The sequence below is a fragment of the Canis lupus genome, chromosome 23 (genome assembly GCF_048164855.1).
Source record: "Canis lupus baileyi chromosome 23, mCanLup2.hap1, whole genome shotgun sequence".
In the NCBI taxonomy this organism is placed as follows: Eukaryota; Metazoa; Chordata; class Mammalia; order Carnivora; family Canidae; genus Canis; species Canis lupus.
The window spans coordinates 19,542,010-19,560,723 of NC_132860.1; the positions used below are offsets into that span (position 1 = coordinate 19,542,010).

Genomic DNA, 18,714 nt, shown 5'->3' on the forward strand with positions numbered 1-18,714 from the left:
CAGACAGTTGGTCCTGCTGCCTGAGTCCGATCAGAAAAATTAGCATGAGAGTGATCACTTCCAGGCTTTCTGAACTCGATTCCCACAGACTCCCTACCTAACACCTCCACGCAGGCATCTCCGACTGCCATGGCCCAGTGGAACACTTAATTCCCCCTTTAAAAGACATTCCCGTCCCACTGAATGGCATCTCCATCCACCTACTTGCCTGTGCCAGAAACCTGGGGTCTATTCTTGGCACCTCGCTCTCCCCCACAGATGTAATTCATCCCTAAGCCTGGTTAATTCTACCTCCAGGGAAATCAATTTCTCTCTCTCCAACTCCACTACTCTGGCCTAGCGGTTCGTCTCCACAGCCCGCGCCCAGTCTCTCCAGGGCTTGCTCCTCTGTCATCTTGCCACCCCTCCCCCCCCTTTTTTTGTTAAGATTTTATTTATTTATTCATGAGAGACAGAGAGAGAGAGAGAGAGAGAGAGAGAGGCAGAGACACAGGCAGGGAGCCTGATGGGAGACTCGATCCCAGGACACTGGGATCACGACTTGAGCTAAAGGCAGACTCTCAACCACTGAGCCACCAAGCCAACCAGATGCCCCTCATCTTCTCTTCTTGACGCCACTGTCCCCCCACCCCCCACCCCATTGCATCCAGGGGAACAATGTAATTAAAGCACACATCTGATCCTGGCATCCCTTGGCTCCTCCCAACTCAGTTCGGGCCTTCGCACACAGCGCTCCCTCCTGTCTGCAGTGGTCTGCTGGGTTAATTCCCACCGACCCTCACACTTCATCAGGCCCCCCTGCTACACTCACGGGGCACCTGTAGCTCTCCTACATCCTTTGCAATCAGACATTTACTGATATGATGGCTAACGGCTAGTTCTCCTCCCACGCTGTGAACTCCGTGAGGGGTCTGGCTAACCCCAAGTCTGTTTTGCTCCCTCTGGCACGCAGTAGGTCTGCATTCCTTCCTGACAAATGAACATGTGAAATTCAATTCATCATTTAACTGGCCCGGAGCTGAGACAATTTGCCAAAAAGTTACACTGCTGATCCTTGAATGTTGTAGGGTAATTCAGAAAGATTTTCTCATAGCTAAGGTAAACATTTGTTGATGCCCTTTTAGAAAAAAATTTAGAAAAAAAAAAAAAAAGCTAATTTCCTTGCATCCATGACCTGCAACATTAGACTTTAAGGCCTCGTGGGACTTGCAGCTGATTCAGGATGGTTTTGTGAGAACATTTCTGGTCCTGCCTGAGAGGCACCACCAGGAGACATAGAGTATGATGCGGTCAGGGGCACGTCTTTCTCTTTCTAGGTTGTCTGTTGCCCATCATCATCCAGAAACACTGGTGCAAATTTTAGCCTCTTTTAGAGGTTTTTCTGCGGTGACCCACTCAACATGGGGCATGCCCAGCACCTTCTCAGCACTTCCCTGTCCAAATCCACACTTATACCTGGACTCTCATTTTTATCCCCTTATAAATTTTCCCCTCAATCATTTATTTAATTTAATGTAATCTCCTACTTATCTTAACCTCCTGCCCCCAAGCACTTCCCCTAATGCCTGAGTCTGGGTAGAGTTTCAATATGTTCCGTAGTTGAGTATGGATCGTGGTAACTTCCCCCAGAGCCGAGGCCGACCCTCTGCAGTGCTCATGCCTGTGACCTTGACCTTCCCTCAAGCTTTCAAGTCCTCTCTGACAGTGGGCCCCAGGGGCATAGGTCATCTCCATGCAGTTTCCATCACCAGGCCCAGCCAGGTCAAATAGGACCCCGTTCCAGCAGTGTGAGGAGCCAAGTCCAGAATACCAGAAAGATATACCCTTTGGGGCCCAGAGGTTGTGAAATCCCTCTAATGTGATGAAGTGGGGAATGTTTCCTAGAAACTCAGATGATGACCTCATTGTCATAGCAAATGGAAACTTGTGTTCTATTTTCTCACTGGGGATCAACTTCTTTAAAAATAAACTTGAAAGGATTCTTTCATGATGCTATATTTTCCTTAAAAAAAAAAAAGAAAAGAAATCCCATGAGATGGAAGTTCATCGACTCTCCCAGCCCAGAAGAAGCAGTGTCTGAATCACACCTGGGAAGGGAACTCCTGGGGCTTCCTTTGGCACGAACGCCCAATCCCTCAGTGCACCTGACACAGCTCATTCCCAACCCCGAGGAAGACGAGTGCCACTGCCTGTCTGAGGGGTGGCCTCACCTACTCAGACCTGCTCAGGGAGGGTCACAGAGCTCAGCCCGGAGGTAACCACAGAGCCATGTTAAGCCACTGCACGCACTTAAGGTTAGAAGAAACCCCAGCCCCTCCACCAGTGAAGTGCCCCCCACACGCATGCTCTGATATACTTAAGTGTGGTTCCTACAGGTGACCCCTCCCAACAGGCACCGTCCTGGCTGCAGGGCGGGGGCTGGGCCGCACCGTCACCGGCTGCCACCTCCTCAGGGTCGCCCCTACCGAGGGAGAGGCGCTCTTGGATCTGCCTGTGGATGTCCAGCTGCAGCCTACACATCTGCTCCTGCAGCTCACTGATCACATTCAGAACTGACTGTAAGAAGAGAGAGGGAAAAAAAGCACTCAGGGTCAGTCAGCTCTCCACGCAAAGCTCCTCAGCAGAGCAGCCCAGAAAGAAGGAAGCATGCAGAGGGCGAGCAGCAGGTGGCCCCGGGGGGACCGCCCACTTTCTTCATGGGAACCAAGAGACATGGCATCTTCGCGGACACCAGCCCCCATCTATGGGGCTGTCTTGCAGTTTGAACAAACCCCCGGCAGCTCCGTAGTGCCACACCGGGACCATCCTGGCACAGGAACAGTGAGGCCCGGGGCCTGGAACAGCAGATACAGGCACACAGAGAGACCCACACACCCCTTACATGGGCTATGGGTGCCAACCCCACCCCCGTAAGCACATTGACCCCCGTGTGCAGGTGACCCACGGCACGCAGCACACTTATGCACGCTTATACGTCCCAACTCTAAACTCTGCCTCACACTCTATACCAAACCCTCTCACTCCAAACCAGACTCCTTGGTAGCTTCGAGAACATTTGGCCTTTTATGGCAATTTTTTTTTAAAAGATTTTATTTATTTACTCATGAGAGACACACACAGAGAGGCAGAGACACAGGCAGAGGGAGAAGCAGGCTCCATGCAGGGAGCCCGACGTGGGACTCGATTCTGGGACTCCAGCATCAAGCCCCCGGGCCGAAGGTGGCGCTAAACCGCTGAGTCACCCAGGGATCCCCTTTTATGGCAATTTTGAAAAGCCACTGCAATCCCTGGAATTCATACTTATCTACTCAACTGTGAATCCCTCTCACTAGCAGCTCTGACCTCTTACACCTACCCCACTGACATTTAGGCACTGTGCAGAGACCCACGGCCACACTAACCAATGGTGCTCACAGCTGAGTGGGGAGAGACACACAAATAATCATGACAGGCCGTTAGTGCCACTACCCAGAAAACATAGGGCTTCCAGGGAGTGGCTAGTTCTGCCTGGGTCAAGAGAAAGGGATGGCATGAGTCTAGGTGATGCCACCGAGGCACGTGCCTTGCCCGGGGGTGGGAGTGAAGGAGAGCGAGTGAGCCAAGAGCCTCGGTAACATGGTAGATGATGGTGCCACTCATGGCAGCAAGAAACCCAAGAGGTTGGGGGATGCTATGAGCAGCCTGTGGCACGGGGATGTGGACTTAAGGAAACACTTGGCAACAGAGCAGAGCAGAGACCTGGGTGGACAGAGTGGCAGCCAAGGAAACTGCGTAGGCCTCCCTGCCCACCTTTACTGATATTCTAAGCGCTGGCATCTGATACCAAGGTCTGCTGCTGTCCAGGTGTGCCAGCAGGAAATTGTCCATCCTCCCTAATGACAATGGTGTCTAAGGAGAGAAACTCCCACTGGTATCTTGTTTTGTAAATCCCCTTCTCCAACGTAGAAGGGAAACAGGGTCTGAATGGCAGCTCAGGGCTGAGAGGGTGCTGGGCTACAGCCCCTGCTCTCCTTCCCGCTGATACCATTTGGACTGAGGGCTAAATGGTGCTTGCCAGCATAAGCAGCCCCCCAGCCTCCCAGCTGCTCTGTGAGCCAGTCCACCTGAGCTGGCCCACAGACAGCCCCGGTTGTCTTCCCACAGGGCTGTCTGTCTAATAAGACATTTTCCTACCAAGACCAGAGGATTGGGCTGAGAAATCAAGGTGACCCTTATGGGCCTCAGGGCCCTGGATCTCAGACCTCCCCACAGCTGCACTCTTACTGGTCCCTGATGGGCCAGCACCAATGGGCTGGGGCATACCTGTCCTCTACCTTCTTACCTGCAGTCCCAGGACAGACACTGGCCTCTGACTTGGCCTGTGCTGTGTGCACCACTGGGCTCCAAACCTCTTGCTGGCTTAGAGCACATGCATGACAAAGGTAGGGGAGGATTCTCACCTGACTAGCCTGAACCACTAGGCATCACAGTCCAGCTCTGTCTCTACTGCCCATGGACTTGGCCACCACTGAGAGGTGCTCAATGGGGAAAAGACTGTCTACACTCAGTTTGTTCCTGCTTTTTCTCCTGAAAAGTCTCAAAGTCTTTTGGTACCTTAACCACTTAGCAGGTAGGTCCCTAGGACTACCTTTGAGGACCAAGAAGCTGGGCAGGAGGAATTAATATGAAGGAAAGGCACTGGAATTGGCAGCCTGGGATGGGGGGATTAGCTAAGCACAAAGGGAATGCTGGGTGGGGTGGGGGGGGGGGTCCAGGCAGTCTTTAGATGAGCAACAGCAAGGTGAGGGAGATCTTCCCCATGGCCTTGATCTCTGTAAAGCAGGTATGTTCCTTCTCAAAGGACGTAGCAGTCAAACAAAAGGGGGTACAGATTTAGAGTGGCCACTGTGAGGTATGAGAAGAGGAAAGGTAGGTGTGGATAAGAGGAATACTGAGGAGAGGGGGAAATGCAGCTGGGAATTCAGTGGCATGAAGGCAATTTTTAAAAGTTTTACATCGAACCCTCTAACCAAGAGCCTTGTGGTAGAAGGAAGGATGGCAGATGAATCAAGGATGGAGCCAAAAGCAATCCCTCAAGGTAACAATCAGCCTTTACCTCCCCAGAGAGGGACGTTAGCCTGTTAGGGGCAACTATGCCACGATGGTACTGGCATGACACCATCGGAGCGTGCAGGCTGCAGACTCATGTACACTTGTTTTCACTTGTGTAGAATTTTTTTTTAAGATTTTATTTATTTATTCATGAGAGACACAGACAGAAAGAGAGGCAGAGACACAGGCAGAGGGAGAAGCAGGCTCCATGCAGGGAGCTCGACATGGGACTCAGTCCCAGGTCTCCAGGATCACACCTCAGGCTGCAGGCGGCGCTAAGCCGCTGCGCCACCGGGGCCACCCTCACTTGTGTAGAATTGAGGGTTTATATCTTATAGGGTTACTGTGAGGGGTTAACCACGTGAGCCCTAAGTGATGCACCTGGCACAGGGCCTAGCACATGGGAGGCATCAGATAAATGTGAGTTCACTTCCCCCACTGCCTCTCCTCTGCCAAGTGTTTGAGCCATACGAACTAGGTGAGTAACGGAAAACACCCAACGGTCATGGGACACAGTCAAGGCCCATGACATTGATCGCTGACAAGAAGGCCCACTCAATGGCTCTGCACTCCCTCAGGTGCTCACCATCTTGACTACTCATTTCCAGAATCTTTATTTAGTTCCTTGTGTACTAGCCCTGCTTGTCTTTAGACTGCTTGTCTCTTTTACTATAGAAGGGGCTAGAACTTCACTGCCCTGTTCCTTCTTTTGTTCTCTCTATCGTTAAGCCTCTCAAATGAAGAGTCTAGACCTGCTATCTGACTTCATCACCCTATTCATTCCCTGGCCCCAGGTCTCCAGGCAGACAAAGTCTGTCTCCACCATGAGGGCCACTTATCTTCCTCAGGACCCTCTTCCTGGTCAAATCACAGGTATGTTCCTGTCCTCAAGTTGCTTGGCTCCGTTATGAAGTGTTTCCTTCCATACCTTAGTGATTTTCCACTACTTAGGTTCTTCTGACCTTTTACCCTCTTCCTGGCAACCTAGCTATCACTCCAGTCTATATAGGTTTTTATGAATCTCAATGTCAGTTGATCCAGTTGGTTTTTCTTTGGCTTCACATCATCAGAGCTTCATGACCTTCTAGATGAGCTTCCACATTATATGTTAAAAATGCAAAATCAGGGACACCTCAGTGGCTCAGTTGGTTAAGTGGCTGCCTTCAGCTCAGGTCATGATCCCAGGGTCCTGGGATTGAGCCCCAGGTTGGCTCTTTGCTTCTCTCCCTCTGCCACTCATCCTGTTTGTGCTGTTGAATAAATAAATAAAATCTTTTTTTTTTTAAATGCTAAATAAGCAGGAGGGCAGAGGACTGTCACCCTCTACAATAAATCCTCCTAGAGTTGGTCTCTAGGTGCTATTATTACTGGAGTACTTTTCTTAGCATCCATCCTATATTCCTCTATTTCATCCAAAGACTGCCTGAGCAGTGTTCGTGCAATGCCTCACAAAGCACGCATTTACCCCGTCTATCCCACACGATGCATTCCTGGCCCAACACACAAAGTCAAGTTGATATAACTTGCTCTTAATGAATACCATCCCTAGTTCATCTCCCAGCCTCCCACAACCCATCATAGGGGTTAACCCCAGCCTCAACAGACTAAATTTCATAGAACCTATCTAACTTTCTTTGCCAGCTGGGGGGTGGGGGAAGAGGAAATAGTTCACCTCCAGTTTGCTAACAACTCACCCAGTTTCCCTGATATCTTAAAATTCACTGACACCAAACAGTTTGGGGACTGCTGCCCTAAGTTCTTTGTGCCAGAGGCATCAGTGGAAGGGAGCCCGTTCTCTCTTTGGTCTTCTTGAGGATGTAACTTTAACCAAAAGTGCCTCTCCTGTCCTTGGCACTGTCCTTCTGTTTGGGGTTTGCCCCTGCTGGTGCTGCTTATGCAGGGGCACTCTGCTTTGTCCTTTCTAGTTTTCATACAAGCCCCTCTGAAAACTAGCTTCTCTCCAGGAGCCCCCAAGCGTCTCCTTTGTGTCGATATCATTTGTGAGGCTGCAGTCAGAAACAACATTATTTTTTAGTTCCATATTCTGAGTCGTCTTCTGTGTTCCTTCTAAACTTTCAAAGGTATGATTTCCCGAAGCCTACAGGCACGGCTGTCTCCACGTGGCTTTCCTACTCTCGCCTTTGGGGACTCATAGCACAGTGGTCGTGCCCTCCCAAGGCACCCGACACACTGCCCTCATAAACTAGTCTCTCCTTTGCTTCAGCATCACAGCTAGAGCAGCAGTTCCCAGGTTCCTTCTCTGTGCCCACCTGGGTAGAAACAAGCCAGGGAGCGGGGCACTGAAAGGCAGCCTCTCAAATATGTTCAGTGTTGAGCTGGAAGGGATTTTGAGGAGCTATGCAAACTGCCGCCCCCTCCCACCACTGTCCCCCTGTCCGCCTCCGTGGGCCTGGACATCTGTATCAGAGTGCACCGATTTCCCTCCTGCGCTCGGGGGGTGGGTGCTATGTGAGGCACCTGACACTTCCAGGACACTGCCCTCTCATCCTCCCACCCTGTGTGTTATTTTCCAGGGGATCCACCCTCGGGCTCAGCACTTCAATGGACATTTATCCATCTCTCTCCCCAGGGCTGGCCCATCACCCCTCATAACAGGTCTATTTCTCCCCCATAGGGCAGACCCTCTGGTAGCCCTGTCCCATTCTTGGGTCCCATGTCACCAAGTCTAGGTGATGTGTCTGAGGTTCTAACTGCCACTCTGTGTTGTACTCTCAGCTGGCTTTATTACTCCTGCTTCACCAACCATCAACGTTCTTCTTTATGGCTTATTTCCATGTGAAATCACTGGTCCTGACACCTTCCGACCTGTTAAACTTGTTCCCAGTTTTACTTAGTTCTTTTTCTTTCTCTTCCTTCATGCTCAGTTTAATACTGGTCTGGCACTTACACATCACTGATGGGAACACAACCTCTGTGCTCCAGAGGACAACGTGGAAATATCCGTCAAAATCTGTGCATGTAGCCTTTGGCCCATCGATTACACTTCAGTATCCTCACAAGCATGCAAGATCATTCACAGCAGCATTACTTGTAATAACAAACACCTGGAAACCACTTATATGTCCATCAAGAGAGAACAGGTCAAATTAGGGTACAGTCAGATACTGAAATATGCAGATATAATATTTTTTAATGTACTTGGTACATTAAATTACCAGAGTTTAAATTAGAAGGTCTAGAAATAAACTCCCAGAGTGCTAAATTAGAAGGTCTAGAGTAGTGTGCATGTGTGCAAAAACGAGGCAGAGAATATGTGTGTGTATATGTACATACATCTCTCCACATAAGTTTGCTTGTCTGTGCATAACTCTGGGAGGATACAATCAAAATGATCACAGTGGTTCCTGACGGTGGGCCTCAGAGGCACGGAATGGGACCTTTTGCTGCATGAACTTTTACGCACTCTTAATTTTTGAATTGTGGGAGTGTATTTCCTATCCTAATAAAAATCAGTGAATAAAATAAAATACATAAAACAAAAAGTGGAAGATTCTCCTGCTCAGGCCAGTTCTTCCCAGAGCAAACACCATCATCTTCTCAGTCCCTGCTCTGTGCTTCAAGTCCATCATTCTGGTTGCCTCGTCCAGAAACCAGAATCCCTCCCTTCCAAGGTGCTCACCACAGGAAGGAAAAAGGAGGACAATCCCACCCGTGCTGTAAGACATTCCTTTTTCTGCCAGAAATCCTACACTTTTTGGCCCCTTCTCCATACTTGGGTATATCTCTGATCAACTGGGAGGCCTTCACTTTCCAGAACATGCTGGATCCCTGCTCCCTTCTTCACAGGATCTCTGATACTACACACCAACCTCTTCAATCCCACAAAGAGATCCAGCTGCGAGCCTCCCTGTGCCTCCAGTGGTTTGGGGAAACCAGACTCCCATCTCCAAGGAATATGCTTCTGGAGGGACATGCCTGTGATATGGTGTGCCACCCAGGGGTTTTCCTTTGCCTCTGGATCTTTTATGTTCTATCCTCTTAATTCTGGTATTTACTTTCCATGGCAGCCATTCCTCTGAGGTCCTGCTTCTCAAGAATAAACCTAGTTGATCCAAGCTTGGGTCTCCTAAAATGCCCCAGAATCACTGCAAAAGGCTCATGAGGAAAGGTAAGGATACCGGCTGGGGCTGGGGGATGGTGAGGATCAGAGCCAGACAGAAAAAGCAGCCTGCGATGCTCTTGTTAACAGCATTCTTTTTAAATTTTCACTGAAACATAAAGTGGAATTTGAGGATAAAGCCTGAATTACATGGAGGAAATCTCAGATCCAGCTACCCTAGAAAACAAACAAAACAAAGAGAAAGGTCCTGCCTTTCCAAACCACAAGCCATCAGGCCTTGGGCTAAGTATATTCACTGGAAAAAAACCCAGCAGCAGTGCAGGCTGGGAGGCAGCATTCCCCTTATCCATGTAAGTACAACCTCTGGTGACCTTAGCTAAGTGTCCCCCTCGAACACGTCCACGCACGTGACTACAGGGGCCCTGGCTGTAGCAGCTCCCTGCGGTTTTAAGCCTCTGGTGCTCCAGATAGTTGCAAATAGAGCCTCTGAGCATACCAACAAAGATTATGTTCAATCCTAAGAAGGAGAAATGCGTTTCAGGTCATGTGGCTGTTCACGGAGTATCACAGGTTGGAACAGCCTGAAAAAATTCCTCCACATAGAACCTTATGTTTGTACTAGCAACTGGGAAGGGCCGTTATCTCTAGGACTGAAGCCAGCAGCTCAGAGTCCATGTTGCCTCATGCATGAATAGCCTAAAGGAATACAAAAACAAAAAATTCAGATTGAAATATAATCCCTCGGAAAAGAAAAAATAAAGCAAACAGCAAAATGACTACTTTAGTTGTACTTGGCCCAGAAGTGGGAGCTCGCCTTCCATCCTGTCTTCCCCAGAAAGGAACTCAGCTGTCCCAGGTTGGTGCAAACTCTGCGTTCTCTCCAAGATGGATTCACACCCACCCACGTGCTCCCTACAGTTCAGAACCAGGCATGTGACCCAAACTGGCCCAATGAGATGCAATCCTGGGGCTTTTGCTGGACCTCTGAGAAAGAGACTCTCTCTCTCTCTCTCCATGGGTCGCCCGCTGGTGGAATCTAGAGCTGCTGAAGGCCATCTGTGTCACCACATGGGGAGACCCTTCCTGAAAATAAGACTAAAGCAGAACCAAGATTTACACTAAGGCTGAGTTTTAATGAAATTGTGAGGTCACCTGGATCTAGTGATATTGGCCTTCAAACCCTAGACTCGTCAAGTTGTGTGACCTAAGAACCTCCCACGATTACTTATTTTTTAAATTTAAGTGGTTTTGAGTTGTCTCTACCACTTTAAGACTTCTCAGACTTTACTGATTTCTGCCGCCAGAGCCTTAATACATGTTCACAGGGAATCACACAGCTTGAAACATTGGTTAAAACAACAAAACCCCAAAACTCTAAACCTGGAGAAAATTCAGTTTCCTTCTTTCTGAACATTTAAGAAGTAAAGTCTATTCAACTAACACTTCACCCAGATAAGCTCAGTCTGCGTGACCTTGCAGTTTGTAAAAGTAGCTTAATCTACATTTCCATCTGCAGCATGCTTAACCATACAATCAGTAAGTAATAGATACAAGCTAGCTGTTACTATGTGCCCAGCACTATGCTAAGGATGGTACCCTCATGACCTCATTCCCCCCTCCGAACCAGCTAGGAAATAGTGTGACTCTCTCCATTTTACAGAGGAAGAAGCAGAGGTTACATTACTCGCCTAAGATCACAAAGCTAATGAGTAGCTCAGCTCCACATTACAGCTGGAAGATCTGATTCCAACTCTTAATCATTAGAAGACACGGTCTAAAGCTTAATGGAGAGATCTTTTGGCAACCCTACTTACCAACGAGCAGCTTCTCAAAAGCAATGCATGGAATTGCCCACGTATTAAAAGCATCCCAATCACCAGTGTTTACCCAGTACACACAGAAATAGGGAAGGCTTCAGTGCACAGGAATGGTAGTGCTTAATAGAAAGGAACAACATTCATCTTTAGATTTTGGAGATGCCTACATGGATGCGGCGGGGGATGGGGGTGAGAATAAACCAGGTACCTACATTATGCCAGATACTACGATAGGGACTTAACTTTTGGGATTTGATTCGGACTTCACACAGTTACCAGTTCTACAGATAAAGAAATGGAAGTTCAGAGAAATTAAGCAGCTAGCTTGCTGAATGAAGTCCAAAGGCCTGTTAAACAGGCCAGTAACTGAATCAAGGTTTTTCTAATCCTAAAGCCTATCTTCTTTCCACGTCTTACACATCCAGGTGCAAATATGGGGACTTGTAGGTCGAGGTACGTGGAAGGTGGTCACCTAAGGATCTCACTCAACTGGATGTTCTCACTCAACAAAAGCAGCTCGGAGCCTAGAATTTATCCACAATATTTATCCCAAAAAGGAGTCTGACATGCTCTAGCCAATGGGATTATAGAGCCTGAAACAATAACAGGAACGATGCAGGAAAATATTATATGGGCTCCCTCCTATAACCTATCAGAAGAAAAGAAACACATAATCTAAGAGTTCCATCTGGGTCCATGAAATACACTCCTTTGCTGTAATGACAGTGGCCTACTGGGCAGTGGACTTCATCCCAATACATGGTCACTACCTTGACTCTCACAGAGGACATCTTGGGTCCCTTCACATCTTGTTTGATCCTCCCCACGGCCCCCCACCCCAACCGCTTCCCTTTCCATCCTTGTCAGCAGCTTGAGGGAAGATAAAGCCTTAGAGCCAAAAGTGGGTGGTTTGGGCATTGCTGAAATTTGCAGCCACAGCAAAACCTGATAACTTGGTATTAACAGATCATTGCGTCTCTAGTGCATAGATGCTGCTGGCGCCCAGTGGCTGCCAGGCTTGGGGTTGACTAGATGGCCTGAGTCCACATTAGGCTAGCTTCCCCTGCTCTGAGTTTAGAATAGTATGGATACCCCCTCCCCCCAGAATTTGGTATATCACACTCACCTCTGCTTTTCTCTGCTTCTCCTCCTGCTCTCTCTGCTCCTTCTCCATGCCAACCAGCTTGAGCTTCAGCTCAGAAACTTCAGTCATCAGATCAAGCTTCTGGGTCTCAAGAGATGTGCGGCTTAGCAGCTCCTGCAAGCAAAACCAGATCTCAAAATCACAGCCTCCATGGCAACGAGGGCAATTGTAGCTCCATCCAGAGCACAGAAAGCAATCTCTAAGTTGTATGTTGAGACTGCTGCATATGAGCCACAGGTCTAGGAGGGACAGACCCGGTCTGCTACTGGGTCACTCAGGGAGAGCGCAGCCCCTGCCACTACCCACTGTGCTCTGAGAAACAGTGTGAACTATAGCTCTCAAAAACACATTTGCCTAGAGAAACCAGTATTTCCAAGGCAGCAAAATGGACAGTTTTGCTCAAAGAACTAAATGTTTCTATCTCTGTTTTTAAGGAAAATAAGCAGGTCCTCTCAACCAAAACAAACAAACACGAGCTTACATTAACAACATATTTTTCAAAATCAAGGATTCCAAATCATCTCCTGGGCTCAATGTTCAGCCCCCGTCTTCAACAAATTTCATTGTAAAGTCTCACTGCAATGAGCCTAGGAAAGAACTAGAGCATAAGGTGGATATTCAATGAGTATTTATTGAATGATTAGAATTGTATTTATGTGATATGGAATTTTTCCTAGCCTATGTGATATGGAGTTTTCTGAGCCACTAAGGGATTAAACAGGAAAACTGTTCCTTCCTTACTGTAAGGCTAGACTAGGGGAGGTTATAAATCCTGCCATCACTAGAACAGTGGTAGACAACAACCTGCCTTTAACACATACACTTCATAAGCATACATAAGACAAAAAAAACAAAGGTGATAGACATAATACCTGCTGGGAACTACTAGGAATTATGAAGGACCTCAAAAACCACGAGCATTCCCAAAGTCTAGGGGCAACACTTCTCCAATGGCAAAAGGCCATTGGCTCCGAAATCTTGGCACATGGTTGGTAGACACTGGATATGTAGGTCCCAGCAAGGAGACTATAGTAGGCAATTCAGAGAGTAACCAGCCACAAATAAGCAGCCAAAAAAGATACACTATCCTGTTATAGTATGAATATTCTTTATTCTCTTGGGCAATGCAACCATAGTACAAGAATGGTGACCAATATGCTGACCCAACAGCTAAATTTCACATATTGTGAACTGTCCTCAGACCATAAACCAAACCACACAGGACAGAGATTTTAACTGGGAATACAGGGTTCCCTAGGCCAAGGCCCTCAGGGTCTCAGAAAGCCAAGCTACAGACTATCCACCTGCTAATCTGAGGGGATGAGTATCTAGAAGTTCAGCAAAATGAGCTCTCTGAGCACTGGGTAAAAGAGGCCAGCTCTTCCTGTTTCAGCTGGACTGGAAGCTAGCTTATAGGGCGGGGGTGGCAACGCTGCCATGTGTGAACCACAGCCTACTTCGTCATAAGGAGTCTGCCAGATAAATGTGTATAATGGTGGAGGGGGCAGGAGAGAAGACACAGATTCTGTGAGTGCTTCCTCTGTGCCAGACCCTGCTGGGTACTTTACATGCATGCTCTCAATAAACCTTCCTAGTGATTCAACAGTAAATATTATCCTAATTTAACAGATGAGCAACCAGGCCCAAAGATTGGCCTGTCTTGGCCAAAACACATGCCAATCCACAACAGCAGAGTTAGTTTTCAAACCAAAGTCTGTTTGACTCCAAAACTCATTTCTAACGTATCTCATTGTTTCCTAAACAAAGGAAGAAGTCCAAGAATTTTAAGGGAAATAACAAAATACATACTGAAAAAAGCCAATCAACAAATATTCACGGAGTCCAGCAAATTGCCACTCAAAATTGTCAAGATTTTATTGAGCACACGTTTTCTACCAGGGCCTGACGCTAAGGCTCTCTTAAGATGCAATTCACCTGGACACCCACCTACTCTCACCTCCTCCCCCACCTCATTCTGTGTTTCCCTCTCCAACCTTTCATCGACCTGCTTTGTTCCAAAAATGATTCGAGACGGTTCAAAAAATGGACAGTTTGAGTTAAAATGTAAAATCATAAAATTAAAGCAGGTAGGAAAAGTAGTTAAAGTTAAAGCCACAGCCATAGTTGGTATAAAACACCTACCCTAAAGTTCTGTGGACTGCTAGAGATGGACCATACTGTGCACATGAGCTTTGCAGCCACCAATGGGAAGAGAAAGAAGAGTAATTCTACAAATCAGGGTCCCTGAGACAATTGCTTTGGAACATTGACAACTGAGAAAATATTCTTCTATGAGACTTTAATCACTTACTCAATAAATATGTTTTTAAATATCTACCAGATGTCAAGGCCTAGGGATATGACCATTAAAAACACAGCCCATTGAGCGCTTGAGTGTTGTTAAGATGCAGTTTGTCTACTAACTAGCATTCATGATACTGCATCGGTGGGATTTAAAAAAGCCTCAGAATGTATCTCTCTTGAAAACTAAGAATCCACTCTATTTCCACTACTGCCAAAATCCCTCTAGCTATTTTAAGCTGCCAGGTTGTAATTGGTCACACCAATGTTCCAGCTGACAAGGATAATATTCGAATTGGTCCTACTAAAGTTCCAATAGCCGTTCCAATTGGTCATGCTGGGGTTCTAATTGGTCACACTAGCATTCCAAGTGGGCATTCCACTTATTAGCGATTATATTCCAGCTATTAGATCTATTAGCATATGCCTCTACCTTTCATTATCATCACCCCTCATCCCTGTCATCAATGAGTACTGTCCTAGTCCCTGAATTCAAAATCAGCCTTCGACAAGCTCATCCCAGTCCATCTCCACTTCCCATCTCCAGGCTCACATGGCCCCGAACCACTATTATGTGCTATATCCTCTATCATCTGTGTCCTAAGAGGGTTTAACTATCCTACATTTTCAACTGTTCCTTCCTCCTCCTTCCAGCATACACTGAATCCTAACTTTTGCATCCCATGACCTATCCTTCCCAGTCATTTCAAATGGAGTCCACTCTGCTCCCCAAATCCAACTTCTTGGACAACTCTCTCCCTATTTCTGACTGCTTCCAGACCACTACTGTTCTTATCGACCATCTATGTCTGCCCTCCTCTTCTAAGGCAGCGCCATTTGGTTATAGCCTCATTTCCCAAATATCCAGAACCCAAGACAGTCTCCCATTTTCCTCGGGGCTTTGTCTTTTGATCAACAGTTTCTCTACCTAGTTCGGGCACATTCCATTTCCTCAGTAACTTCAACATCCTGTTCTTTCCTTGGTAGTTTCCAACATCCACTCTGGCTGCACCTTTCTTGACCACAGTGCCAACAGGCTTTGCTTCCACTTTGCCTCAGCTTCTCAGCAGGATGACCACAACTTGGCCCTTGCCTTTATCCAGAATGCATTTGCTCTGGATTCTAAAATCTTCAGCTCTGAAATGGTCTCCTCTGGCCACAGTACCCTGACCTTTAAAACTTTCCCATTTACTGACTTCAATAATCCTTAATCTTTTTTTCTGTTACCTATTTTTCTTTTCTTTCTAGTTACCTATTTTCTCAGTTTATCAACTTCCCTTAAGTACTATTTGCCTCCTTATCCATTCCATCCCATGAGGTCATTTCAACTCTATCACATCTGCACAAGAACATTCCTCATCCAGTTCATCCCTGTCCCTAGACCTGAAATACATTTGCTTAACCAGAGCCCAGTCTAGGCCAAACCTCAGAGTCTTTTATCTATGTTTCTAGTCCCCATGGCCTGAAAATTGCTGGCAAACGACATTTAATGATGCCAAATGGTTTTCATACAAATTTACACTAATTAGAGCTGATCTTCCAATACCTCCTGGCACCCTTGCATTCATCTCTGGCTGGTTCCTTTTAGAGATTGTTCCAAATCTTTCCTACTCTCTTCCATCATATACCCCACTGTTTCTCCCTCTTCTCCTCAAATAACCTCTCCTGAAAAGATATTTAAAAATAATCTGATCATTCATTGAAATTACATCCTTTCTATTTCAAAGTTTCCCTGAACCATCTCTCATTCAAATCTGAGATCCACGTCTTAGAGCAAGCAAGCCCAACTCTTCTGTTGGAGAGCCACTCTCAGCACAGTGAGTTTCCAGGTTGCACATAAAAAGCATATGTTCAAGGACACAATGAGTCTAGAGTTTGCCCTGAAATTGCCCCCATCTGACCCACCTACCTATTGCTGACTATCTCTCATTCTCTAGGCTTCATGCCATCCCCACACATCTTGATGTTCAGGCTTTCAAGTTACCTCCCCAGTCAATCATTAGCGTTTGGCTGTGATCTCCGGGCTCTGGTCCGGTTTCTCCCTCCGAAGGACGCCTCTTCACTTGCTCCCTAGGCTCTCCTTTACCTCTGTCCTGCCTGTGAGGAAGTTCCCACCCAGACTGTGCTACACTGAGGTAGGATCATTAATCATCCACTCTGACAGGCATTTAATCTCTTTCACCATCAGCTCCCATTCCTCAGGCTATAAACATGATCAAATTTCTGACATTCGAAAGAACTTTCCCTCTTGACCTTGCCTTCCCTGGAAACAACCAATCATCAACCCTCTTGTGCTCTTGCTAAGCAAATGCATGCTCTGTGTGCACTGTTTGTATGGATGCCTTCTCTCTTCATCTTCTCACTTGCCCCTTCACAGCTAAGCTCTGGAATCAGTAATCTTTGCTACCTCTTCTTCCTCACCTTCCAGTCACTTCTCAACAAGATGTCTGTATGCCTGCAACCCAGCTTCTGCTTTCCCCGGGTAGAGCACAGAAACAGTTCTTGTTCTGAGGACCAATGTCCAAACTTTCAGATGCAACCTGTACTTCTCAGCTTTCAACCACTTACTATGCTTCGTCCACTTTTCGGTTTAAGATACTACTTGCCACCCCCATCCTTCCTTTCGGTTTTCCTGATCTTTCTTTTTCTCTTCTGTCTCCTTTGCTAGCTGCTTTTAGTCTGTGTCTTAAGAGACAGGTTGTTGGATCCCAAGCTCTCATTCTAAACACTAGAGTTATCTTTGGATCCAGCCTACTTGTCTGGGGCACGAACACAAGGTTGGTTTTTGCTCAGACCTACAGGGTGGATTTGTCTGGGGATCTCTTGGAATCACGAAGCTACCATAAAGTTGGGGGGAGGTGAGATGTGGGGAGGCAGGGGGCTGGAGATAAGGGGGACAGGTTTCATAAGCTGCATTAGTTTTTGCTCTCCCAATTGTTTTAAGGTTGCCTATGGAGAACACGCAAAGGAAGGGAAGGTGGTATGTGAGGCAGGTGATTTTTGTTACTATGAAGCATCATGAAACTAGGTAATGAAACTTTAGGAAAAAACTTTAATGAACAAAATTATCACTCACCCTCTGGTTTCATTCACCATTACCAGTAACCTCTTTCAGAAGAGCAAATACATCTCCTTTCCTGGAGATGGGGAAAAAAAGCTTACATCTCAGAGAGAACTGTCATTTCTTTTTTCCAAAGCTCGGTTTGAGAGTGGAGCCGATAAAAAGAAGTGGCCTCTCAATTTATTCCCTCCTTAAAGGGCCACATCTTGAAGCAATTACTTCCATCTTTAAGTGTGGAACATGACCCAGGGAGTTACTGACCAATGACAGAGGACTGGAGCCAGACTGGCAATCTGAAACCAGAATGAAAGAATGGGCCATGGAAAGACATGAAAGGGAAAATGCGTCCCTGTGCCCTTTGAAGTAAGAGGCCTATGCCATGCCAGAAAGCTGCTTTCATGAGTAACACTGCAGAGAGGTGCCTGTTGTCAACCCAGGTTCGAGTCCAGACCCAGGCCCCACTAATGAGACCATCTCTCTGAACCTCAGTTCCCTCGCTCTGTGAAAAGAGGGTAAAGCATCTAACACACACAGTGGTACAGAGATGCAACATAAATAAGATAAACTTGAGGAAAGCAGTTATTTCTGTCTCAGAAATCTCCCAGGAGGCAAGTTTAGGGAATTACAGGCAAATCTCTGTTTTCTTCACTCACGACTCAAGTGTCTTACCTCTGGAGACAGATTTGTGCTCCCACAGGATCACATACACGGCTCTATTTAATATTCTTTTTGAGACAGAAATGTCTCATTAAGGGTGCTCTTGGGAAATGTATCAGCCAGGTGCTGGCGACACTTGGGAGTTCACGCGCCTGGACATACTGTCCTTGACTCAATGTGTGGGTAGAAATTGGGTATGTTAGGCCCCCAAATCTCCATGCTCAATATCTTAAAACTGGTGATTTATGAGATAGTTCAGTTTTTTTTTTTAAAGATTTTTTAAAAAAATTTATTCAGAGAGAGAGACTGAGAGGCAGAGACACAGGCAGAGGGAGAAGCAGGCTCCATGCACCGGGAGCCTGACATGGGACTTGATCCTGGGTCTCCAGGATCAGACCCCGGGCTGCAGGCGGCGCTAAACCGCTGCGCCACCGGGGGTGCCCAATAGTTCAGTTTTAATAAAACCGCAATAACCATACTCCAGCTTTAAGAGGTGGACAATGTAAAGCCCGTATTGTCATCCTCGTTATACATACCTAAGAACACAGGTTTGACAACTTTC

General features: G+C 47.0%; 1 protein-coding gene across 16 annotated transcripts in view; it reads right to left on the reverse strand.

Moving 5' to 3' along the window:
* Positions 1-18,714, reverse strand: part of PPFIBP2 (PPFIA binding protein 2) — a 170,163-nt gene that overhangs the window by 57,751 nt on the left and 93,698 nt on the right. For 12 of the 16 annotated variants that reach the window (XM_072794206.1, XM_072794205.1, XM_072794209.1 and 9 more), the window contains 2 exons: positions 12,116-12,247; positions 2,374-2,556 (listed from right to left, as the gene is read on the reverse strand). In XM_072794206.1, the coding sequence (XP_072650307.1) occupies positions 2,374-2,556; positions 12,116-12,247 (315 nt within the window). The remainder of the gene's footprint in view (positions 1-2,373; positions 2,557-12,115; positions 12,248-18,714) is intronic. The other 4 variants (XM_072794214.1, XM_072794208.1, XM_072794211.1 and 1 more) reach the window with 1 other exon arrangement.